The 25703-nt window shown below is 42.3% G+C and overlaps 4 protein-coding genes across 6 annotated transcripts in view; 1 reads left to right on the forward strand and 3 right to left on the reverse strand.

Moving 5' to 3' along the window:
* Positions 1-25703, reverse strand: part of LOC125762568 (uncharacterized) — a 212998-nt gene that overhangs the window by 7771 nt on the left and 179524 nt on the right. For 2 of the 3 annotated variants that reach the window (XM_049424803.1, XM_049424804.1), the window contains 7 exons: positions 13439-13902; positions 11645-13363; positions 10582-11576; positions 10248-10502; positions 10083-10136; positions 9740-9791; positions 1172-9555 (listed from right to left, as the gene is read on the reverse strand). In XM_049424803.1, coding sequence (XP_049280760.1) covers positions 9254-9555; positions 9740-9791; positions 10083-10136; positions 10248-10502; positions 10582-11576; positions 11645-13363; positions 13439-13902 — 3841 coding nt within the window. In that variant the 3' untranslated portion in view covers positions 1172-9253. Of the gene's footprint in view, positions 1-1171; positions 9556-9739; positions 9792-10082; positions 10137-10247; positions 10503-10581; positions 11577-11644; positions 13364-13438; positions 13903-25703 lie in introns of those variants that run through there. The other variant, XM_049424805.1, reaches the window with a different exon arrangement.
* On the reverse strand, positions 2591-4460 carry LOC125764427 (uncharacterized). The gene is made up of 5 exons (XM_049428659.1): positions 4368-4460; positions 3168-3719; positions 2880-3098; positions 2716-2805; positions 2591-2650 (listed from the first exon to the last, which is right to left on the reverse strand). The coding sequence occupies exons 1-5, from the start codon at positions 4458-4460 to the stop codon at positions 2591-2593; spliced, it is 1014 nt and encodes a 337-aa protein (XP_049284616.1).
* LOC125764442 (putative gustatory receptor 28b) lies at positions 6428-8723 on the forward strand. The gene is made up of 5 exons (XM_049428686.1): positions 6428-7021; positions 8049-8216; positions 8286-8354; positions 8424-8513; positions 8576-8723. Exons 1-5 carry the CDS (start codon positions 6428-6430, stop codon positions 8636-8638), a joined length of 984 nt encoding a protein of 327 aa, XP_049284643.1. The 3' UTR covers positions 8639-8723.
* LOC125762598 (pre-rRNA-processing protein TSR2 homolog) lies at positions 14234-14989 on the reverse strand. The gene is made up of 3 exons (XM_049424873.1): positions 14830-14989; positions 14625-14763; positions 14234-14557 (listed from the first exon to the last, which is right to left on the reverse strand). The coding sequence occupies exons 1-3, from the start codon at positions 14944-14946 to the stop codon at positions 14241-14243; spliced, it is 573 nt and encodes a 190-aa protein (XP_049280830.1). The 5' UTR covers positions 14947-14989; the 3' UTR covers positions 14234-14240.

The following is a 25703-nucleotide window of genomic DNA, read 5'->3' on the forward strand; positions in this document are numbered from 1 at the left end:
GTTAGATTACACCTTTCATTCTCATTTTCTTCATAGCTAAGACGTTGCGTATTTTGGTAAAACTTATAGTTTTACGAGGGCCGGAATGTTGTGAACGCAACGGTCAATCGTTCTAATTCACGCTTTTCAAATACATTTCAAACTATTATATGATCATTTAAAAGAATTACAAGCCATAGATTAGACTCGACGTCGATCAAGACGAACGTAGCACAGGCAATAAGTTCGAGAAGAAAAATGAATAAAGAATGGTACGCCGTTCTAAATAAACAGGATGCTACGCGGGATCGCCTGGCCAACTTAGGTTCATATCTACTGTTACGTATGCGACAAAATTCAAAGCGTACGCGTGAGAATTCGAACTATCGTAAGAAAGGGAATTTGAAATAGCTACGCAACATAAACGTATTGACATCCTAGAAAAGACATGTGGTTAATTTCAGCTTTCAGGTCAAATAATGTTCTACCAACATTAACATGTTGACATCCTAGAAAAGCCATGTGTGTAATCTCAGCTTTCAGGTCAAAATAATGTTCTATGAGAAAACGTAAGCGCAATTACATACCGATGCATCTCAAGGACCATACGCAACATTAACATAAAAAGATCCCAAATCCTTACCCACTTCATACGTTACGTAACATGATCATAGTTTCAGGCAATATCATAAAACGTCCAAAAAGGACGAAGCACTTGACAATCGAAACTAAACATATTACCCGGCAATAAGCAAAGGCAGCATAACTGCATACGGTCAAAGTATAACCGAGGAAAGTAAAACGAGACAAGGGTACACAACTTAAGTGATACCACATGTACCGAAATGCGTGTGAGATATTGGTACAGCCTTAGAATGCCTACCCAGAACTCATGTAAACATATGCCAGGATAAGGCATCTAGGACAACGTTATCCAAAAGGAAACTATCTCTTTCTAATTACCCATCTCACTCTTACCTCCATTTCTCACAACTAATTTTTAGTATATAAGAAACGAAATTTTTCAATAAACGCACTTACAAGTTACAACGCAACAAGAACGGTCGTATCCGCGTTTCAGTCTCCTTTAAACTTCTAAAAAATATCGCGTCTTCGCGTGAATCCCACTCCAGTGGATTATAATAACGATAGCATTAAGAAATCATGAATAGGTTCATGGGATAGTTCTTACCCCAAACAAGAGGGCTCTATTCATGGCGTACATGCCATAATTGCTGATTGAATAATTACGCTGCAAACAGTCCACCATGAGCAGCTCGATCTGGAACATCCAAAGTAACGCTACATATCATTAGCTGAGCTGGCTAGAATGTCCTAGTATCCAATCTCTTACCAAACGATCCTGGCCAGGTCGATGGTGGTGGTGCTGACTGGTGCTAATAACATTTAACAATCGCATCATTTTCTTAGCCTGATCAGTATATACGGATGGCACCAGTACGAGTAGGTACAGCTGTATGCACTGATACATTAAGAATATTACAGGATTTAAACATCCTTTAGCCTCCTCAAATGTCATACCCCGTGCAGCTGCCTCAAACACAAAAACGTACATATAATAGACCTGAAAACGGTAAAATGACAAAACCCGAATGACAAAATGGGTTATCGTTAGAGACGAGTTACGGAGATACGTTACCGAATAAACAATCATAAAGAAGTACCACCCAGTTAGCATCAAGGTTGGGAAGTTAAAAGTGTCCATAAATGTCTTCACTATTTCCACATTTCTGCAATGTAGCATATACATTTGTACTAAACCCGCACATGGTTTACCGATCGTCGGCTCTTGCTGCTTCGACCACGTCTGGTTGCGTGATAGCTGTTTCGCCATTATGTTTATCATTACTTGCATTACTCCACAGATGAGTAGTCCAAGCAGAATTAAGTTTTCGATTACCGTTATGAAGTACATCATGCCGTAGAACAGCAGCGACGTCACGGTAAGAGCACTGTTCGAACGCTCGAAGGTATTTGCTTCAAACGTATACAGAGATAGTAGTGATATGCTGATATCAAATACAATGATTTTTACGAAAATCGCCGAGTACATACTAAACTCCGCCATTGTGCGACTCAGCACGCTTTCCAACACGCACCTAAGATCGAACATTTCGTTCAACAGCCGGTACAGGGTTTCTTTCTTCGCGACAAACATAATTTGAAACACCAGGATAAAAAGGTAAATAAAGGCAAACTGAAATGCGCTCAGAACATTGGTGATGTCATTGTTTTCGTTGAAGTTCAGTATGTACAGCACAACGCAAACGATCGGTCCCAAAATGGCGAACAGCAGCAACAACACGATGCAGATGATCAATTTTTTCAACCGCTTCTTAAATCGTTTGCTGGCACGATCAAAAGCTAACGGCAACATTCCAAACACAAACTTTAGCGCAATGCTTTCAACAACGATCAACCAACGTCCAGCCCGCATTGTTGCTTACTGAGCGACATACAAGTCGGATGAGAAGATATGACCACCATCGCTATTAGTAAATGAACATTAATATCGTATGCTGTACGTTTTTGCATTTCTAACTACGTTTACATTTATTCATCGTAACTCATTGGAACAAATCATCCATTCTCATTCTTGTAGATAGTATTGCACTAAAATAATCATGTAGCTTGTAGTGCTGGCAACGATCTGCAAAATTTAATGTATGCATATGTGTTTATTACTGATTGATGGATACAGTGATGGATACTCACGGAGAACATCATCGTATTATCTATCGTAAACAGTCCTTTAATTTGTATCGTATAGTCGCGATTTAAATGCTCGATAGTGACAAGTTCTATCTGCCGAATAAATGGAGCAAAAATGTTCATTACCAAATAGACCGTGGGCATTGTTTTCCACTTATATACAGTACCGCTTGATCTTCTGGACCGTCGGAAATTCTTCCGGTGTACAAGCTCAAATATGAAATGATTTTGCGGGCACTAGCGGTAAACATGGCCGAAGATGTTGCCAGGAAATAAACTTGCGCAGCCTCGCTAATGAAGAACGCTATCGGATTAATGATGTTCCGTAATGCATCAACCGAGCCCGTATGCAGATCTTGTACAAGGCTCGTGTACGTGTAGAAAACCTGAGAATGTTTAAATATTGGTGTATTCCTTTCGCTAGCCAAACGACGAAAAGGGCGAACTCCACCTACCGAAAATACGATGATGAAAAAGTACCACACGCTGAGCAGCAAGACTGGTATGTTCACGACCTCGACGATGTTTTGAACGATCAGAGAAGTTTCCGTGTGCAACAGATACAAACGTATGGTTTCTTTGGGAGCTTTCGACCCATACACCAGATCGTTACAACGCGCATTAATAATCATATAGATGTTAACAGCATTATACAGCACAAACAGAAGAAAGTTAATCGTAACGTTCATGCTGCTCACCTGCAGCAGATTACAGAATCCCAGAAACGAATATAATAAGGAATGTTGCAAATCAATAAATCTACGGAAAAAGGATGCACTTAGAATCATCATTCCCAGATCGAATACAATCAGCTTTGTGAACAGCTTGCGCGACAATGTAGGCGCGAACGCAACACCCGGCGAACCCTGTAGCGTCTGCTCGCGAAGAGCTAGCAGGGCGTTCAGTAGCTTGCAAAGCTTTGCCCGATTGGCGACAGCTTTTATGCGCGATGTTATTACTACGACGTACATAAATAGAAACTGTATCATCATCATGTAGTAGTTCAGCTGGGTATTCGGATGTAGCAAAGCGGAGATGGAGACCCAATAAATAAATGGTCCTACGATGACGTACAGCACTGTGCCGACCACATTACCCCAATAATGCACATTAGTTTCCACAAATCGATTTGATGCTGCGTTCAAACGAAACGGTAATAATCCACAAACGGTCAGTAACCAGATGCAACACTTTTCCGAAAGAGTCAACGCTCCTTTCGGTACCATCTTTCGCTTGCACGCTTTGGCTAGACACAAAGAATAATGTGTCTTCAATGATCACATTACGCATAACAACTCACCTCCCACCAAACACTTTACGCAATTGTTTACGAACGAAGATACGGCAACAAGTGAACACTTAATCATTAATGCAGCATAGCACTTTAATTAATAGCTTCACCTGACTAATGCTAGCAGATGTCACGTTTTGCAACGGGTGAAACATAATTTATGAATCGCTTTTCATTTTAATTCATCGAACTTCCTTCCACCTAAGGCAGTACGCCATGCTGTAGTAGTAAACGAGAAGCCCATGTTTCGGTATTGCTTTAGTTTTCTGTACTATTTCCATTCGATCGTGGGACTAATCCCTTTCGGAATGGACGATCGACGTAGAGTGCGGCGCAGCAAATGCAAACAACGATGGTCACTCACAATCGGCGGTGCTACGACAATTCTTGTGTGCTGCAGCTTTGGTTCCATTTTGTTGGGGGCCTTAGCTTCGTCGTCCAGATATATGGACTTCATTCTCATCCGATCGCTAGTGATTGTAGAGTTTTTCATCCGATACTCCACTGTCGTCCTTTGTTTCTATCAGATACTCTCCAACGAAGCGAATCTGCATCAGTACGTACATCGATTTATCTCGATCGTACAAAGTGTGGGATGCAATCGATCAGATAGCATGGTGGTGGTCCCCCGAATGGTGTATGTTCTCGTTGCAAAGATGCTGATTGTCGATATCGGGCTGTGCACACTGTTTGCGATAAACTACGGAACAAGAAAACATTCGGACTCGTACATAAATGGATACCGCTTAGTCAACATCTATGTGGTTATGTTGGGCGCACAAATGACGAACTTGATACTGCTATTGCTTCTCTTCGGTTCGCACACTTATGCCCGAATCAATAGTCAGCTAGATCGAACAGTGCGCCGGATACTTGGCTTCGAAACAGACGGTTGCTACTGGAGCAGACGAAAGGTCCTGCAGCAACAAATTTGCTGTGACGCTAGCGATACAATCGATCGACTCGGTTCGCTGCATCAAGAGCTTACGGAGATCATACAGACGTTGTTTTCGATTTTTCAATTTACCGTCTTACTCATCAATCTTAACCAATTCATTGTCATTATTTCGCGTGTAAGTGTGCACCGTTTGGGCAATTTAAAACTCGTCCTTTATGTGTTTTTCTCCACTTCTAGATTTACTTTGTCTATATCACAAGAGCTCAAACCGAAAGTGACTTCATTTCCTATCATCGACTATCCAACTCCATCTTGTACACTTGCTTTGAGGCTATTCAGTGTTTTTTACTTGCATTAGGATCATCCGTTATCACCAAAGAGGTTACTGTTATTGCGTGTGATATGATGTGAAAGTCATAGAGCTCACGAATCTTTCTCTTTTATCAGGCTCGTAGGGCGGGAAATATTCTGAACCTTTTCATAAACGCTCCACTAGACATACGTGCAGAACGCAGCATCGAAGCGTTTGGTGTTGCTATTTTGGGCACTGATTTTCGAATCAAAGTTGCTGGATTGTACGTGTTGGATTTAGTGTTTTTGTTTTCGGTAAGCATAGTTAAGCTGTCCGCTTAACGCTTAAAAAAAAACCATCATTTCCTTAAATAGATTCCATTTTCTCGCTCTAGCTTGCCTCCACGATTAGTACGTACCTTATCGTACTGATACAGTTCCAACTGAGCACCTATTAGCACCATGGGAAAAGATGGGAACAAGTGTTATCACCTTATCAGTTAACTCCATAGTTAACAATGCACTACCGACAGTAAAATAAAAACTATAGAGTATTATCCTGTTTCACTGTGAAAGTAGTAATTAAAATTAATGTATTAAGTCATCCGTATAATATAAAATCTCTACCTAAAATCTCGTCTATCTATTGCGATCTTTCCCAAAACCTGACTAAGACGTCCAAAGACCTTCTTTCTCTTATTGTTAGAAGTAAAAGAGACCTACGAGGTCTCCTCAAAACCTCTCTTATACTAAAATAATGATAACTTGTTTGAGGTCCTACGATTGCAGCGATCAGCTATACATTACTGACTAAATCGATCAATACTTGTCACCAATTCTTCTTCGTATCAAGTTCAGTGTTAATCGTCACATATTAGAAGACCATATTTTAATTAACTTGATTACTCTTCTCAATTAATTAACGATTAACGATTGATCTTCCTTTGGTCCTCAGCGATGGTATACGTTTCGTATCAAACGAAGCATTAGTATGCTCCGCAATGTCGTACGACATTCGCATTACGAAAGCTGTTCTCGTCATTTTCAAGTGGTTTGGTCAGCTGTATGGAATTTTACCATTCTCATCGAAAGCGTTCATCTTCGTACGTTCTCGTCCCAGGCTGTGGTATAGTCGAGCAATAGCTTTACTTTTGTTGGTGATCTATCCGTGTGCCTATCTTGTAATACTCAAGAATCATACATTTCCAATGCTTGCGATCAGCTACTACCTCGTAATGGTCCAGTTTTCGCTTAATTACATCTTCGTGGTCGTACTCTATCTGCAAGTGTTGTTCAATCCTTCGACATTGTTGCATGTGCTCAATGAGCTGATTGAATGCGCCCAAGCTATACTGCGGTATACCTATTCCTCGAGAGAGTTCACCGTTGGACGCCGGCTGTTGTTCAAAATGATTGCAATCGATGTTTTGCAAGCGTTTTCGTGGTACGGTATATTTATCTGGCTACAGCGAACGTTCGGTTTGAGTTATGTGTTCGCCTTCTGGTTAAATACGATCGCCGTTATGCAAATTGTAAGCGCGACCAACATTCTGCTGGCGGTCCTGCTCTGGGGCGCTTTTCTCTATCGTCTTATCAACGAACGCGTTCAGATCATCATCGATAATTTGGTGGAAATGGTTGACCCTGCCCAACGTCGCGATAGTGCCAACCATGATAGACGAATCGTCTTCAATCGTATTTACCGCCAGCTAAACATTCTGCGCACTCATCATAATGCGCTTACCAGCAGTATTCAAAACATTGTTCAGTTCTACGACGTGCCACTAGCGCTGGCAATGTTGTATCAATTTTTGATTATTATTTCTGAGGTAAGCAGCTGCATATCACTTCCGCCTGTACATAACTTATTCATTTCTCACTGGTGAATAATAAAACACACAGGAACTGCACAATACGTTCATCGTGGTATACCGATTGCCTGCTCCTTTGGCAGATACAGTCGTCAAACACAGTTTCGATCTTCGAGTTCATCATGTTGTACGAATACCTCACACTGATAGTGCTTCGCGTTCATTTTCACGTCGCTCAATTGATTGGATTCTTTCCGTTTTATTGCACTGGACAGTTTGAAAAATTTTACGTTAGCAAATGGCATACTATCTGGTCGTACGGAGTTGCCGTGACACTAATGTGTATTTATCCATTTGTCTACTTTAACTTAACGTCGGATATTCCTTATCCGGACCTAAGTCTCGTTAATTATCTCGTCTGGCTGCAGCTGATTCTGTACTACGCGGCGCTTACGCTTATGTACATGCATCTATTGCCCTCCAGAGCAGTGATTTGTGATATGCTCAACAGTCTAGCCTATCTCTACCGTTTACTCAACGGTGGACAGCCGTGGAAAGGCAAGAGAACGAAGAAGAACATTCTTAAAAACACCTTCAAAGTAATCCTGTCCGACAATATCCTGTGCGGATTCTTCGCATTATATTGCGGCCAGTATATTACACGCGGTAATTTAAGATCTGAAATATACTGGTTATTTAACATTTTCGCTATTTGGCAAAGTGCGATCTTCATCAATCTGATCGTATTTATGCTGAACATTTGTGCACACTTTTACGACCTGCTGAATCATAGCATCCGCCAGCACATTCGTTCATCTCATTATTTCGATGTACAACAGTCAGAATCAAGCACGTATGACGCTTTAGAAGCTATTAAACAAAATCACCATTCCGTCACTACCATTGTCCAAACTGGCATCCGAGTTGTAAGCTTTCCGATGTCGTGCTTATTGCTTGTTCAATTTACTATCATCATATCCGAAGTATGCATCAGCAACTTTGTGAAAATTTAGCTACTCTGGTTCATTTAATTTGATTTGTCTCATTCGCTACAACACAACAGATATTCTATGCATACACATCGATCGTACAGGATATCAAAAACGATGTTGACGTGCCTTTGGGAACGTATATGAGCTCTATTCTATTTGCCGCATTTGAAGCTATTCAATTTTACTACATCATTTCGGCCAGCTCTGAAATTACCGAACAGGTTCGTTTATGTAAAACAATGATTTTATGATTAGAAATGGTTGTTACAACGATCCTTGTTTTTTTCCAGGCGGAGAAAACCGGTATACTACTAAATGAGTTCATGCCAACAGCCCCTAATCAGCGAGTAGAACGATGCGTGAGTACTTTTCATACATACTGCTTCCGTTGCCGCATAATTGACCTGGTCGCTTCGACGTTCGTTTAGATTGAATCCTTCACTATAGAGCTGTTGCATCAAGATTTCAAAATCAATAACTATGGCATGTTCGATGTGGACTACACATTGATGTTTTCGGTAGGTGCTAATTACATATGAACTAACCTTATGTGTTACTAATGCTGCCGGATCTCTTCCAGATGATTGCCACCATAACTAGTTACCTAATAATGTTAGTACAGTTTCAATTGGCCGAAATTTAACTTTCGTTCCTGTCGTTCTGGTCACGGATTTCGCATGTACGAGTTTTTCACGAGCAACATTGAAACACATTTAATTATGTAGCCAACTTCGTATCCATTACGTTTATTTGACATTTGCAATACATCAATTGAGCTATACGTAGTCATATAAATGAATTCAGATCGGTATTTATATCTTACGCTACGTGTAACGTGCATGATTGCAAAAGCTTTGCAAATGAAACACATTCTTTTCTCGTTTCTTCCAGGCATGGCGGCTAAGGACTGCTATCAAAACCCATCCGGACGACTCTGGTCAGAAATGGTCGTTCCACCTAGGAGAGCCATTATTACCATGGTAGACATGATAGGCCATAACGCCAAAAGAAGAAAACAAAGCTTTTGCTTTACTATTTACTATGCGCTTCACAATTGGCACCGTAGCACTGTAGTATCGCCAAAATTGCCTACAACGAGAGAAGATCAAGAACTATTGGAGCAAAGATGCGAAGAAAAAAATTCACACCGTTTCACATATGATCAACTACCTGCAATAGTGAGTGATCGATTAGTATGTATAATAATATAGGTTTCGCCCATTACTTGCATTCATCTCGCTACAGGAACGTCCGCTCTTTACGGCTGTCTCTTCACTCTGGCAATGTATTTCGTTTGCGTGAGCGCACTGCTGCCCTCTGACGGGTCCATCATACGCTTCCAGTCCGTGACACCGACGACAAACCCTAGCTGGCGCATCTTTTCCTGCGCTTTGCGCTCCTCGATATCAGCCCAACGTACACGCTTTTTCTTACCGCCGGAGCTAGTGCCGTCCTGGTGGTGTTGGTTCTCGTGCTCCTCGCTGTTGATATCGTCCAGCTGCAAATAGTCCTCTAGTGTAGGGGGCCGCTTCAAGGGTTTACTGATACCATCGAGCCTCGCTGTGAAGATAGATGACAAAACACACACACACAGGAAAACAGATTTTAAATTACATCTTTGTACGTATACCATGTAACTATTATTGCTTAATATTCCGATGATGAAACAAGATTACATTATTTACGGTTTATTTCAAGATAATTAGTTATTAAGTACGTTTAAAAGTAAACAAATAATACCAACCTAAATTCTGCTCGCTGGTGTCGTGGTCCCATTTACTCGCGAACATGTCACACTATATGCACGCATTATATTTATCAATAATAATTGTTAAGAAAAAACCGTATCATTACGATGCTGAACGCTGCATCAATCGTCTGATGTTTCATTCAACGATGTCAAACGCATCAATGATGCATTTCAATAAATTAAATTGAGGAATTGACAATACTATTCGCTCGAAGTAAAATATCTTTTCTTATTTTGCGATATATGTACCATCATTTGCTAACAAATTATACATTAGAAAATATCCAACGAATCCGTATTTAAACAACATTCGTGTGATTAATATGCAATATCTCACCTCAGCCGTACCATCCGCAGAACTGTCGTTGCTTTCGTCGTGTGATGTATTGGCCTGCGAAAGTATTGGGAAAAATGTGAAACATGAACGTAAACAAAATAATCGCACAACGATAAGTGAAATCATTCGCAAAGTAACGATAACATAAAGCTACTTGTTCCCTACATGTTCCGTCTGGGCCCTGTTCTCTTCGGCGATCGGGTGCTCCTCGTCGGCTGCGGCAAGTTCCATGTCTGCCACGGTCGTATCCGCGTCTTCCGGCAGTTCCGGCTTAAGCAGCGAGCTGAAATTTAATTGCACGTGCTCATCTGGAGCCATTGCCCAATTGTCAGCATATATCTGAATCTCTTGCTCGGTGCGATTATGAATGTTTTGCCGAGCACAATCTTCAACATCGGTTTGCATCGTACAAGTGTACACCTGAGAAAGCAGAACAACAACAAGAAACAATATTATCCCGAAGCCTTCTAATCAACCATCTGTTTCATCCTAGCCGTACCTTGAATCCATTGCTTCTGGCGTAGTTATGAAATTCACAATAAGTTTCCAGTATGTGGTTACAACAATCGACAATCACAAAATTAAACAATCGCTCGGATATGGTACGTTTGAAGGCTTTGATCAGATTCTGCACATAAATGTCTTCCATTTCCGCATCATATTCGTACTCCGATTTGGTTAATTTGGATATCTTTCCAGTCATTGGATCCTTCTCTTCCTCCTCTCTTTCGATCAGAAAATAATCGTCGATACTTAGCACCCTTGGCGATTGGTTGAACCGTTGCTCTGTGTTTTTAATTAACCGCGCCAGGTGTGATTTTCCACTACCCGGCAATCCACGGATTAGAAAACATATCCTAGGCGGACGTTGAAATCGTCCCGGAGGCAACAAAAGATCATCAATATCTACCATCCGTGAAGGAGTTTGATTCTGGGAGGACAGCGATGATACCGTCGATTCGGACCGTTCGTCTACCGGTTGTTGCTTAATTGGCTTCGCACTTTCGTCGTTGCTCTGATAGGAAAATCCACCATCTGGTAAAGTTTCATCGTCCGAGCTCAAGTCCTCTAACAAAAGGTCTGGTTCCTGCTTACAGACCACCTGCTGTTGACCTGTTGCGGCATTTGCGGCATTCGAAGCTGCCTCATTGCTTTCATTGGGCTGTTGCTCTTCTTGCTGCTGCATTTGTTTCAGCTTTTGCTTGCGTATGGATGATGGTCGCTTACCGCGCTTCGTACTAAGGCAATTGGGACGATTATCGTTCATCAGCAGAAACTTACTCGGATAGTTTGGATTACTCTCTTCTGGGTTGGGATTTAGGTGCATCTGTGCCAATCGCTCCAAACCAGTCGCGGTGCGATCATGCGCAGCGGGATGATTCGTAAGCGGCCAATTCTTGCCCTGCTGTACGGCAGCTGCCGGACCTGCATTTGCCACACGCGAATGATTGTAATCAAAACGCTGCGTATTTGTACCGAAACCGTTTTCGTTCACTGGAATTGGCCAAATCTTAAGTTAGTAACAATATTCAACAAATTCATAATAATGACAAGTAACATACCTTCTCGACTGTGATTCCCAACCCTATCCAGGTCACGAAAATCATCCCGTCTGTTGTTGTTAAACCTGTTATTGTTAGTTGAACTTTGCTGATTAGCAGCACAATGGCCATAGTCTATAACGCGCCCAGCTGGCAATTGATGACTAGTTACTGCTCCCACATTCCTACAGTTAGAGTAATCAAACACCTGCTGCGGTTTGAAATAATCATCGACTGGTTCGCTTTTGATCGGTTCCTTGATCGGTGGCAAAGGTTTCGGCATTCCTGCGACGCCCTGGTTGGGTTCATCGAGCACGAGTGTTCCCGTGCGTATTTTTTTCTGCTTCAAAACCTGGATCGCCAACAACATTTTGCTTTTACGATTTTCGAAAATTTGCACATGTTCGTATCGATCGTAAATTTCTTGATATTCCTCCTCGGTCATCCAATCTGGTTTGGGCACGGCCACTGGACGACCCAGTTCCGGATCCATCTCGTACTCTTTGTGATTGACCACTGCTAACGGTGGTCTTGAATCGAAACGTGGCATCTTCGCTAAAGGTGACCCATCCCTACCATAACCATCGTTAAAAGGTCCATTCTCCGACGATGGTTCCGAATTCCTGCCAAATCTATCGCGCAGCGACTTATTGGTTGATCGTATCATAGGAGGTGGTCGAGTAAAATCGACGTCTAACAGAGGGGGTGGTATGCGAGGATCGAATTCTTGAGGGTTATTTGGCAAACTCCGCTCTTCACTCACTGGTCTGCAATGCGGAGCAGTGCTTGATGATGGAAGCGATCCTCGGTCACTCGGTCCGTTAGTGTGAGACCCCACCAACGATCTTGGTGCATTTGAGTGATGTTGAGCGCTTTCTTCGATCAATTCATTCGTTTGCCTTTCTACGGAATTGCTTTTTTCCGGATTTAAATTACTCGAATTAGAGTTATTTGTAAGCTGTGCCAAAGCCGCTACGAGAGGATTTGTTACACCGCTAGCACCTGCGCTGTTCCCGGACATTGTTTTGCCCACCAGCTGCAGCAGCGCATTCACGTTAGGATCATTCAGCAAGGAACTGATCATGTTGTTCGGGGCGGTTTTTGTTGCATTTCGCTTCACATCTTCTTCGTCGTTCGACAAATCGATCACGGGGTCTTCCAATTTTGCTTTCTTCGGCAACGGTGGAGGTGCATCATCGATTAGATCTAGTCCAGGGATACCGCCATCACGGCAACCCTTACCAGGTGCGCTGAACAGATTCTGTAGATGCATATCGTTTGCCGCATCGTCCCTATCTTTCTGAGTATTCTCTTCAGACACGTTACCACTTTCAATGTTTGAACCGTAACTCGATGGTTCTGGTTGTGCTGGTTTTGCGGGATGTGATGGAGATTGCGTCGGCTGAGGCGGTAGTGTCGGTTGTGGTGGTGGTGGTGGCGGTTGTGATGCTTGTGGCGGGGGTGGAGGTTTATGAACTGATGCAACGGGAATCGCACTACGAGGTCCCTGAGTCGCAGCATTCTGACCAATCCTTCGTCGTCGCAATTGTTCACGATGGTCAAGGAGCTTTTTACGCTGCTCCTCGTACTTCTGCTCGTACTCTCTGTATGCGGCCTTGTCCGGATGGTTAACATTGGTTTTTTTCCACGTTTCAAACTCCTGTTCCCATTTCCGAAACTGTTCATCAAAGGCGACCTCTTCGGGACTTTTCTCTTCCGGAAGTGGTGGTTTCACTCCAGCTGAAAATATTACGAAAATCGTGTAACGAAAAAATCAAACCGTCACACGCAGTATTTCGACGAGCATTGCCTTACTTCTGTTCATATTCAACTCGTCCGGATGTGGTTCGGAGGGCGGCGGTGGGGCAACCATACTCATAGAACCGATCGCTGGTCCTACCGGGAGCGGAGCCGCGATATATGGGTTGGGCATGGCATTCGGCATAGCTTGCGGCATTGGCGAAGGTACGGGCGGCATCGGCGAGGCTACGGGCGGCAACGTATTGCCTGTTTGCTGTGCGTATTTTTCGCCATACATCGCGTACCATTGTGCGTATTGTTGTTGATACTGCTGCCATTGCCATTGATTGTACTGATCGGTATTGGACGCTGCATAGTTCGGCATTGGGGCACTGGGCTGAGATACTGACTGCACATTGCTCATCGGTGGAGGATACCGTGGGCCCATACCTTGCGGCTGCATCGCCGACCAATTATTCTGCCATGCCATAATGTGTGTTCGCTTGAGTTCGTCTGTGGTTTTACAAACCCCTATGGCTCTGAAAAGGGGTACCAATTTTACACCACATTAGAAGTTCTCTTGAGCAAATGTCCCATGTGAGTCACGTTACTTCAAACACTTCGTATATGTAATATGGTTTTATTGTGAAACATGAAACAAGAAATCCTTTTCACAAAGCCTTTTTTGTTTTGCTGCAAAATTTTTTATTCCAAACCCGCTTCTGACAACACACTGACAGCTGACTGGTTGGATACAGTGCTGCCAAACGCCTGACCCAATTCATGTCACCCGGTTTGAGAAATTCAGCCCGATTGTATTTGTTTGCTGTTTTTATATGTATTTACACAGTTTCTTCCATATTAACAAATCCCTACACTATCGACGACGACGGCCACGAACTTGAGTCCATCCGGGATCGATGGGCTCTTCGATAAACTTCGTGCTGGAGCCACATGTGCTGGGATTAACTTCCGTACACACGTCGTCAGCCGATGCCGGTTCCACTTCCATATCCTCTTGCTCGTTTGTATCTTCGTCGCTATCGCTGCTATCGTCCATTTGTTGATACTTTATTTTGGATCCACTCTTTATCCACATTTCGCATGGAACCATCAAGTCTATTTCAGCCCTCACTTCTTCCTCTTTGCCTTCCTTTAACATTTTCAAATGTTTTATTAAAACTGCGCTGACCTCTGTGGATCGAAACGAAAGCATATCATCAGTACAAGTCGTTCGTGGTATGTTCACCAATTCACGTACCTTGAGTGGAATCATCTTCGCAAATGGTCTCAAACTCCTGGTCCATTATTTCTTCCAGCACCTCGCGTAAATCGATCGCGTCCACATGCTTGTTTTCAGTGCAGTACGATGTAATGTATTCGATCAGTTCTATTGCCGTCTGAAAGAAGGGATGTACACGATGTTATTCATAAAAGAGGTGATAGGTTCACTGAGGCCTACTTACATTTAGCCCAAGTGGGCCGCCCATGCCATGCTCCACTGCAAGTCGCAATGCCGTCCAACGATTCAGCACGTTTTCCACGACCACCCGAAACACTCCTTGTAATGCTTTGGTCGACATTTTGTCCAGCTAGCAGTATACGGTAAAGGTATTCTAATTTTTCCTAACGCCAGGTTCCACCAGTCTGCGTTTCTATCGTGAATTTATTTCAGATATTCGTCGACATCGTTGTAAACACACAATCCAAATGAAATTTAATAATTCTTCTTTCTCTTATTATTTTACGACTGACAATGCCCAACTAACATGAATGTCAAAATAATTCAAATTAATAATACTCTCCAATTGAGCTTACGATTAAATTAAGAACATACCACAGGAAGCGTATATGCTTTCGCAAAAATAGCTCAATATTGTAGATAGTAATTTTTTTAAATTTAATTTTGCTAGAACGATAGGTTTTGCAGTTGTTGTGGCGCATTTCTGCGATGGGAAAGAACAGTGGACGGTTTAGCGGCATCTAGCGGTCGGTGTGGAAAGTGTGTTTGATAGTTTAGAACAGTCATGTCAAACATCAATTCTGCAATACGGCTCATTTTATCCGGGCGGCCTAGGAATAGCGAGAACTACGTCTGCTGTATTAATAATCAAAAAATCAGATCATATACTAGCATAATAGCAACGGGGAAATAATTTTCATATTTACTTACCTACAAAAAAAGATCACATGCGAACTGGCGCAAGAGGTGAACTGAGTTTGACATCACTGACTTAGAACACGTGGAGGAAATGCGCGGTAAAAATGAAGAAAATTGTTTTTAATGTTAATTTTCATTTATAATATTACAGCTGTTATGATAAAAGATTCATGTAGTACAAATGCAGACTCAAAAAAAAATTTAAAAATGTTTAAACAGTATAAAGAATAAACAGAATAACCCAGGCGACAATTTTGATATGAGTGTCATCTTATCAAATTTTATAAACTTATGGTATAATGATAAGCTTATGGAAAACCTGGAGCCGCTACTCATACTAGCGTTTCGATCGAAGTTTCTTCTAAAATCTCACTAGAATCAATAGAAAGTGAAATTTATTTCCAAGCTCAATAGATAGGTACCTAAAGTCTCTAGAAATAGTTTCATGGATTAATCCAATTAAGTAACTTACTCGTTCAGTTCGGCCTACATGAAGCCTACGATGATATATCTTCTCGCTCAGCAGACGACAAAATGGTCATGTAGCAGTTATCGATGGCACGCAAGCCCGCCCCACGCTTATATTGTTTGTCGTAGCGTTGGAAATTGATCATAATCAAATCATTGGATTAATAATTGGTACGCCTTGCATCATAAGTCCGTCTCGCAGTCTATGTTTCAAGGATGAGATGAAGTGGATTCAATTTCAATCGGTTTGGATGAAAGTATACAGCGCTACATGCACGTGGGTGAGACACGTGTTGCTTTGCGTGGAACATTAATAACTGGTCGACAGGTTTGATAATGATTAGATGGAACGTGTCCTGAGACTTGTACGAAGCAGCACGAAATGAAATGACCATCTTGCCTTTTACAAACAGCCAATTCATGCTGCTCGTTTCGTTGCATTTCTATGCGCACTGAAGGCGCTGCAATAAAATGCATCCTTTTCCAGCAAAGCACTCGTTTCTGCGCGTTACAGCAAAATCTGATTCGCAATGCAAAGGATGTTGAATCTCCAAAGTTCAGCAATAATGACTGGAATGGCCTGTAATTTTCTGTGCTGGCCGTAATGCTACGTTTGCTAACTTTTTGATGATGATGGTTTCTGGGGGTTTCGTGAGCGAGCGGTTTTCGTTTGTAGAAAGGTTATAAATTTTCTTCGTCCACCATCTTTTCGAAGGCATCATTCTCGGGGGGGGGGGGGGGGGGGGGGGAGCAACTTTGGTACTTCAGTAGCACTTCAAAACAATTCTCCATACTTTGGGACCGCCAGCAAGCAGATGATGGGCTAGGGCTGAGACCAAAGTCGTTTGTCGTGGGAGAGAGAGAGAGAGGAAAAACGAAAGGAGGGAAAAAAAGAATGCAAAAACGTAACCAACTAACCAACAACAGTGCCCAAGCAAAAGGGCCACTATTGAAACCTCGAACGGGTATGCCAATTACGGAATGGTTCAAGTTTCTAATTAAACAAGAAAGATGATTGCAACGTGCACCAAAGCATACGGTCGGTTTCCCCGTAGACGAAAGGCGAGAAAAGTGATGAAAGTTCTTCGAGCAAATGATTTTAGGAAGAAAGTCAACCGTGGTGAGATGGTATTTTAGTGTTTGCTAAATGCTACATATTTCATTAGTGTAGTAACACCTCCCTTTCTGAGGAGAGGTGTGAAAAAGATGTTAAAGCTTTCACCATTGTTCGTTATTCAATTTCGAGTTCTTTTTTTTTGCCGGTATGGCGGTATGTAAAAATGAAACACTAATCCGTTGATTCTGGCGCGTCAACGCGACGCCTCATTATTTCGAAGTACATTGTAACGAAATTGCATTCAAAGCCATTATTATGATGTTTCACTTTTATTTGATTGTTTCCCTGTTTATTTTCACGGCCTGAGTCCGTGTGTGTGTATTTTTTTTATTCATGCTTTTTGTGCGGTTACGCGCCTCGAATTGCTACATTTCTATAGGCAATTTCGTGATATTTATTTACCTACCAAAATGGTGTGTGATTTCACATCTCTTTCTTTCATATTTTCTCTTGCTCTCTTATTTTCTCCGTACACCCACAATCATGCAAAGAGTGTGTATGGGCATATTGACACTCTAAAAAAAACAACGTGGCACGAAAACACGATTCGGAAATATGACTCTCGTTCGATTGAACAATCAATTTTATCGCTGAAATAAGAAATTATCTACCATAATCGCATTACGAGCTCCACTTGCGCCGTTCCACGACCGACCGACCGACGGCGGAATGGAAAATCGCAACCTTGTTTTCCCCTCCTGGATTCTCCTGGATACACCGCCGACAAAGGTGTTACCGACAAACACGTGCCGCCATTTGGTCCTTTATTCACTTCCGTATACAATCGTTGCGGTGATACACGGAATTCCATTACCGTGAGGACCAGTTTGGCCCCAAACCCAGTACCGGCGAGGGACGAAAAACGAACGAACGTATAAGAAAATCCACTTTGCTCTGTTTGCATCCTGTTGCATCGTCCATTTTGGAGCAATAATGGAGCAACACGGTCCTGGTGCATTAGTAGTTTGTTTGCTGTTTTTCTTCGGCACATAACAATTGTTTGCCCCCTTTTGTGAATCAGCACGAGAAAGGAAATGCAAAATTGTGGCGATTGGTATTTATAAACTTGCCCTAATATTTAGGGCGGAAATAAAAGTCCAAGATGAACAAAAGCCACCAGTCGTGACAGTTTTTTTTATAATGTAAATAACAGAGATAGCAATACGACCAGGCCGTTCTTTATGAATAAAAAAAAAATAACAGAGAGGGAATGCGTTACGTTTTTGTTACGGAACGGAGGGAGGTGATCAAAAATAAACAAATTTTTGCGTTACGTAATAGTTGAATCATCCCAAAAGCAGTAAGATTTCCCGCAGTGTTGTTGTGGCAAACCGTCTCCAATAATGTATAATACTGTCTTTACACATGATGCAAATGCAGCTCGTTACCAGCTTCAGAGACTGTGTGGGAATCTGTGGGCCCTATTTTCCTCATGCAAACTATGCCAAACCGTGTAATATGCGCCGGTTTTTGTTGGCCGTACGAACGAAGCAAACTCCAACACATTATTATTAGCGTAGAGCTTTGCCCTGGCGTGTACTTGTAATCTTGGGGTATTTGCAGAGATCAGCGGCGATCAAGGTTCGCGGCAAAGCGTAAGGCAAAGTTTTGCAAACCCACATAGTACGAGATTTTCATTTCATAAAAGGTGAATTTTTGATTACCTTCCACGGGACGGCTGTTTTTGCGGAACGAAACAAACGACGATGGGGAAGGTTTCCGAGCATTTCTCGCTTACTTGCTGTTACCACGCGTAAGATACGTGTGGACGGGCTGCTTACTCTTAAAGTATGTCTGTAGTGAAAAGTTCCATTTTTTAAGTTCCGCTTTGTGTGTAGTTTTTTAAGTGATCTCGTTTTGTGTTGCAAAAAAAATGCATCTTCACCATGTGCATAGCGGTGGATGAATCTTTCCGCTTAAAGTTTAACGGTAAAAGTTGTTTCAACACCTTCGTTTGTGGAAAAAGCGTCATTCCAGCAGAAAATAGGGGAGTTGGAAAGCTTCGTTGCCTGCTTGCCGTTCAACGATAATGTGCATAAAGGATGTAGCGGAGGAGAAAAGTGTCTCAAGATGGGTTGATGCTGGTACTTTAATACCGCGGCTTAACCTTGTTTGTCAGCGATTGACGCAAAGCACACTTGGTGCATTTTCGCATGCACTCAAGTGCTACAATCTTCGCTTCATACCACAAGTGTAGCATAAGTGGCAACACGTTGCACTTTTCCTTCGTATTTGCGCTTTAAGCTTCAACAGTAAGCTGCAGTTGGAAGAAGATAAACATACGTTGAAGTTAATGTCAACGATTAGATCTTGTTGTTGATGAACTTTAATTGTCTGCCGAAGATACGATGGCGTTGGGAAATTGAAGAAATAGGAAAACATGACGATACTTAATTTAAATCAAACTTCTCACAGTGGTACTCTGCACTAAATGCCACTATATACCAGGAAGTTGTCATATAGTCTGTGTTTTGTTCTGCAACCATTTAGGAAACCCTTCTGATTTGAGAACGGAAATGATGGCGCCGGCGTCCGAGGTGATAAAAGTTGGACATCGATGCATCGGTGAGTGTATAAGCATTTTTCCTACACTAAAGTGAGCAGTGAGAAATGCTAACGTGAGAAAAAGTGAGAAAGAGCGGCAAGACAGCTCTTACAATACTGACTTCATCTCACTCAGCAGCATCCCGCAATCGGCTTTGTTTCGGGAGCTTTGATTATTAGGGCTTTTGGAGCGGTAGAGCTTTCCGAGACAAGGATGCCTTCGGCGCTGTAAGAAAAACAACATTTGCGTTCAGTATGAAAGCATCAGTTCAACGGGTATGATGCCCTTTGCGTGTGGGGGGAGTAAAATGATATTTCGCTGATGATGAAATTGTAAACAGAAGCAACTTTCTTGGTTGGAACGAAAGCGAACCATCTTGATGGTTTATTTTCTCCAATTTAAATATTGATTAATTTAATTTTAAGCGAGAGCACGTCATAATAATCGGTTGTCAAATTAAAAAAAAAGAACATGACATCGTACAACGACCTTAATTACGATTAATTACTGTTCGATACGCGATGCTCGAGCCATGATGAATGGTCAGAATGTTTGACACAGTCCCCAAACAAAATAATGAACTGTGGTAGTGCAAAATATTTAAACGGCAATCGAAACTGAACGCAAACATCTTGTTGTTGTGCTTCATAATGAATGGAGTTCCAGCAGAACGCCGATCAGGACACTTGTTTATCGATAAACGGTTATTATTATTCAAACCTTGGACGAGAATTGGATTTTTTTTTTGGTTTCTCGTGATTGTTTTGCAGCGTCATTGCAGCGTCATTATTTAGCTGCTTAAACATGTCCCGCGGCCACAGAACATTTGCTAAGCGGAATGTTTGCTTACAGCACGACCAGTAAGGAGCACATTGTGTTGTGGGAGGACGTTAATTTTAGATCCCATCTATCATGCCCTGATTAATAAAGGTCACAAGCGCTGTATTGCTAAAGGCTGTTTATTGTCCAGCCAGCCCACTGGAGTTTAATCGTTGCGATGTAACTGTGCCATCTTTCGCCCCGATAGAATTACATGCATGAAATTGGTGTATCAAGTCATTGTGAAGGTGCGAGCTGCTTTTGATAATTAATTATTTGGCTAGGCTGCTAATTGCTCTTTAAACACAACATCACACACTCACTCACTCGAGTGAAGCGGTTCGGCAATCTTGAGTGAGGAACAAATGAAGGATTTGTTTTTGCGACTACTTGACGACGTTCAATTTGTGGCATATGTACGTATGGTTGGTACAGTTTGTTCATTTTGTTGAATGTTTTCGAAGGTTTTCGGGGGAGGACCAGCGTATAGCCCAAGGTACCGGTTTCCAGCACGTCAACTTGCGTTACCGGTTGCGCATGATGCGCCGCCCTTCTGGTCGAGCACAACAGGCACTCGGTCGGTGGGGTTTGTGTACACTGGCGTGATTCTTGTTTACACTAAGTCAAAGCAGCAGTTTCGAAACACATCGGTAGGACATCAGTCGGTGTGCCCGGGCCTCGGAGATACTCAATGCTAAGAGCAACCAAAAACGTTCCCATCGTCGTCGTCGTCGTTTTCGTCATCGTCGTGTTCGGTCTTTGTCACTCCTTTGCCCCCCCTTCTTGATGATTGCACAGGGTTTGGCTTCGGAAAGGATTTGACGACATTATTTGGACAGATACAGGTCAGATCACAGCCCGAGGGCAGATTGACAAGATGTGTACGCGTGTGCGATAGCGTATCAGAAGTGAGGAAAATCAAAACAGTGTATCCGCTAGAGGAAAACGAATAGCGAGGCCGAATAGAAGCAACAACAGCAACAGACCAAAAAAAACCCGAATCTCGTCTCAATTCCCAACAGGGACTTGAGATTGCGGAATGTAATACGTTCGGTTCTTACAACATGGAAACCCCCCGGCCCAAAATGTAAGCGTCCCCGGGGAAGGTTAGCATTATGATCGCATGATGTAATTTCTGGCTAGCCGTCTTAGCGATGGTAATGATATTTGACAAAGTGTTAGTTTAAGCCCTTTCCGTCCGTCAATATTTGTACTATTATCCACACGAACCGTACGCAAATACCGAGACCGGCTGCTTGCAGTAATTCCGAGTCACTGCAATGATAAAAAACTGGAGTTTTTCAAGATGAAAACGGAGCATTTAGACAATGCTTTCATAGAGATCAGTTTCAAACTGCATTTGTTTTCACTGTACACTGTGTATATTTCGTGGCAATACTTTGTGATAGTACGGAGTAGCTTTAGCTAAACCGTCGTTAGTGATTATTGAAATGAAATAACCCTTCTTTCGCAAAACGCTCGCAACGCGTGCAAACGGCTGTGCTGAAATTGCACACAAAAACCAGTAAACTGTGTAACAGCTGGAATGGAAATTTGAATAAATTTGTGCCACAATTGGCTGGCAGGATAGCGAGAGCGAGAGCTTGTGTAAAGCTCTTACGAAACAGTTGTTTAGCTTGCATACGAACGTTGTTTATCTGACGTGGAGTCCTGCGTAGAAGGATGCAAATCTACGTACGCTTAGAATCATTGGATTATTTCAAGGTTCAGATTATTCCCTTCCCTAACCGACAAACAGCTTCGAACGATGGAGGTCTATCCTTTGACAGCATTCATGCAAACACAATTTTTAAAACCGAATGAATAAAGTCCCACAAAATAGTCATCAATCATACCGCCGGGAAGTTTTATATTTCTTTTTTTCCCCCACACCCCGCTGTATTTCACAAGTTCCAGCACACGGCTAAAGAAATTCCGGTTCCGGTTCGATGCGTCCGTCGACGTATAGTCAATATTCTTCAAATATGCTAATCGACTCACCTTTCGGGCTGGCGAATTTCATACCTTTTTTTCCGTGGAAGTCAAACGATGGCACTGATCGAAACCGATCCGGGATGGTGTATTTCAGGTGTACACGCACCCGCACTATACTTCACGGTTTCCTGTCCTGTGCAGCAGCTGACATTGTGACAATGTTTTCTCACTTTATGAAAATTCTCCAAATACCCACATTGCTCGCAAGAAGTAACCGACCTACCGGGTATTGGGTAGAGATGGGTAAGTAGCACACAGTGGGGTTTCGGAACGTCAGCTGCCTTTTTTCTTCATAGCTGAATGGTTGGTTAAATTTTTAGGCGAATCGTTATTCACCCGTATCATGATGCATTGCGAGTTTTTGCGGTCTATTAGAGGTTTTGCGTACGTGTTCGTTTATGGTTACATGCTGTCATTTGTAGCTTGTTCCAAATTTTAAACGAGTCTACGAGCAACATGCGGAATGTTGCGGAGGCGAACATGGTGCGGTAATTAGACAACCGCTTTCCTCACCCGATTTATTCCGATACTGGCGTAGAATAGGCATTCTTATGATTTATCGTGATGTCAGAGATATCGAGTTTTGGAGGCAATTTATTACCGTTTCTGATTTTTTTTTCAAGATGAACTAGAATATTTTCAGAGAGATCTGGAACCCTTCCTACTTTCTAACTCTTTTTCAAGCAACCTTGAATTAAATTCAGAAAGGTTTGAGGAACAAGAATAGCTGTCAAGTACATTGAAATATTTCAGAAATAGCCTCAAACATTACCACTTAAACTGGAAAATCACGTATATTGCAATCCCAAACGAAATTTAACTTGCAAATTATTTGAATAAACTGCGGTGCGCAGAATAAAAATGAGAGCGATGCGAATGCTAATCAAGCTCCCGATAATTTTTTTAAATTTTTCTGGATAAAAATTCCCCCCCTCAATGGTGTTTATGTGATGTTCGATTCAACGAAAACTGTTATTGCCCCCTTGAAGACGTATAAACTAAAAAGAAACTTAACGCCACAGGTGAACAGCTCGCAAATTCCATTTAAAGTGTGAAAATTGGATGCAGCTCGTACGAAACGTAACAATTTCGAAGGAATTTTCTCAATGTCTTATGAAGCTGCAACGAACGTGCATATGATATGCAAATCTTCGACACCTGCTGCTTCATATGTCTTCACACATCAGAGCATCAAAACCACCGGCACGTCAATACGGGGAAAGTGTTCTGTGGGGAATATTCTCCTATATCCTCAACCTCAATTCTTAACTGACAGCGGTTCTTTTTTTTTAAATTGAAATGATGATTACCACACCGCTACTGTCACTATCGCCCTGAAGGGGATAAACTCCTTGGTACAATCGATTCAAACGTCGTTCGCACACCCGATGCGATCCAGTCGATTAAGGAAGGAAAATTAGATTTTCCAACCCGATCGGTAGCTTTGCTCGTGAGTGGATTGATTTTATACCAAACCTTCCAGCCGGCCGGTCCCTTACAGCTAGTCCAGATGCCTTAATTATAATCACCAACGCCGTTGTCGCCTTTGTTCGGGAAATCTATTCTCTTCGGTCAGCGTTCGAACACGTTTGCTGCCGGCCCGGAGAAAGGATACGGAACGAACGCCTCGGGCGTTTACCAGCTAACCATGGTACGACCACGTTTAACCCTTGCATTCTTTTTAGAGCGCCAAAGATAAAATCACCGTACCGTACCCGGCCACCCGGGTGCAAAATGAAGATTAATTTGAAATAATTAGACATGGGCTTAGAGAGGAATGTTTTGCGGACGGGGCAGGGGGGCCATGTTGAAAAATAATGAAGAAGACGGCTATAGATTTCATCTCGGGACACTTTACCGACGATCTTCGGCGTACGATCTTATTTCTTGCACACCTGTTTTGGGAGTTGGAGTTGGACCGTTGGACCGGGGCATAGTTTAGCTGGTTGGGTAAAAGAGCAATTTGATCCCTTTCTTAGCGATCTGCCTCGAATCCAATGGTGTGGATGGTGTGCATGCTGTGTGGATAATTATTTCGGAAAATTGCTTTCAACGGGTGTCGATACGCTGCTGCTTTTCACCTGCGAAATGATGCAGATAATGGTTTAGATGAAAGTACGCCCGGGTTTGTACTACTTCTGCACGATTAGATTTTGTTTGAACAGATTAGCAATTGTTGAGAAGGTCTTTTGTACGAAAAGAAGATTATTATCACACATTGGATGTTATCGGGTTGAACTGATTATTCAAAAATGATGTAATTATGAAGACTTATCTAATATGAGTGATCTTTACGATCCGTGAACACTATTTGGATGTTTAAATTATTGGTTATTTACTTGCATTTATTTAAGCCAAATTACATCCATCTTGACAGGAAAAAGAGCTGAGATACTGAGTGCTCGAACGTGTTTAATATTCCGTACAGACGGAATCAACGAATTTCCGCTGGTCAAAGATATGATACCATGTTGCACCGTGTTCCGGAGGTCGAACAAGCAAAGCTACGTGATTTATTCTTTCACGTAATAATCCTCCACAGAATGGGCGAAACGAGCGAATCAACTTCTCAGCAACGCACGCCACGAGATGCCAGAAATGGTAGCCACCGCGTCCGTCGATGGTAGTAATTAATGCTTTGAATAATTAATGAAGCAATATTTATAGAGTGCAGCTAGTGGGTTGCTGATGGGATGTAAAAACGCACAACAAGGTGGGAATGACCAACAGCAATCGGGGGAAAAAATCACACTAATGTCTCGTGTCAGAACAATCCCAACCGTGGTTGCACGTTGCTTTGAAAAATTTCCTTCGATGGCAAGAGTTATAGCGCCCCATTCAGGAATACACAATCACATCCCTTAGGCACGGGCAAAACTAATATGTCCGTATTCGATTTATAGGTCTCTCACAGCAAATGGGATAAATTTTTCCTTCCCATTATTACCATTCCTGTAGGTGCTGATCTGTAAGGCGCTGTAACGACGATAAAGTGGAGAATTGCTTAGACATTAAGACACACTTTGTTGGGCATTATTATTAGTGCCCTTTTTTTGGGGGTGGGATTTTTGCAAGACGTAAAGCTAAAAACGTAATTGCCTCTAGCCAACCTGGTAAAAATGGCGGTAGCAAATGGCAAACAGGTTCAAAGCTTGTACCGCCGGTTCGTTTGGTAAACAATAAAGAGTGCGCGAGAAAAAAAAGCTTCGAGGAATAAAAGGTGCGGCAGCATAGA

This window comes from Anopheles funestus, chromosome 2RL (assembly GCF_943734845.2).
Source record: "Anopheles funestus chromosome 2RL, idAnoFuneDA-416_04, whole genome shotgun sequence".
Taxonomy (NCBI): domain Eukaryota; kingdom Metazoa; phylum Arthropoda; class Insecta; order Diptera; family Culicidae; genus Anopheles; species Anopheles funestus.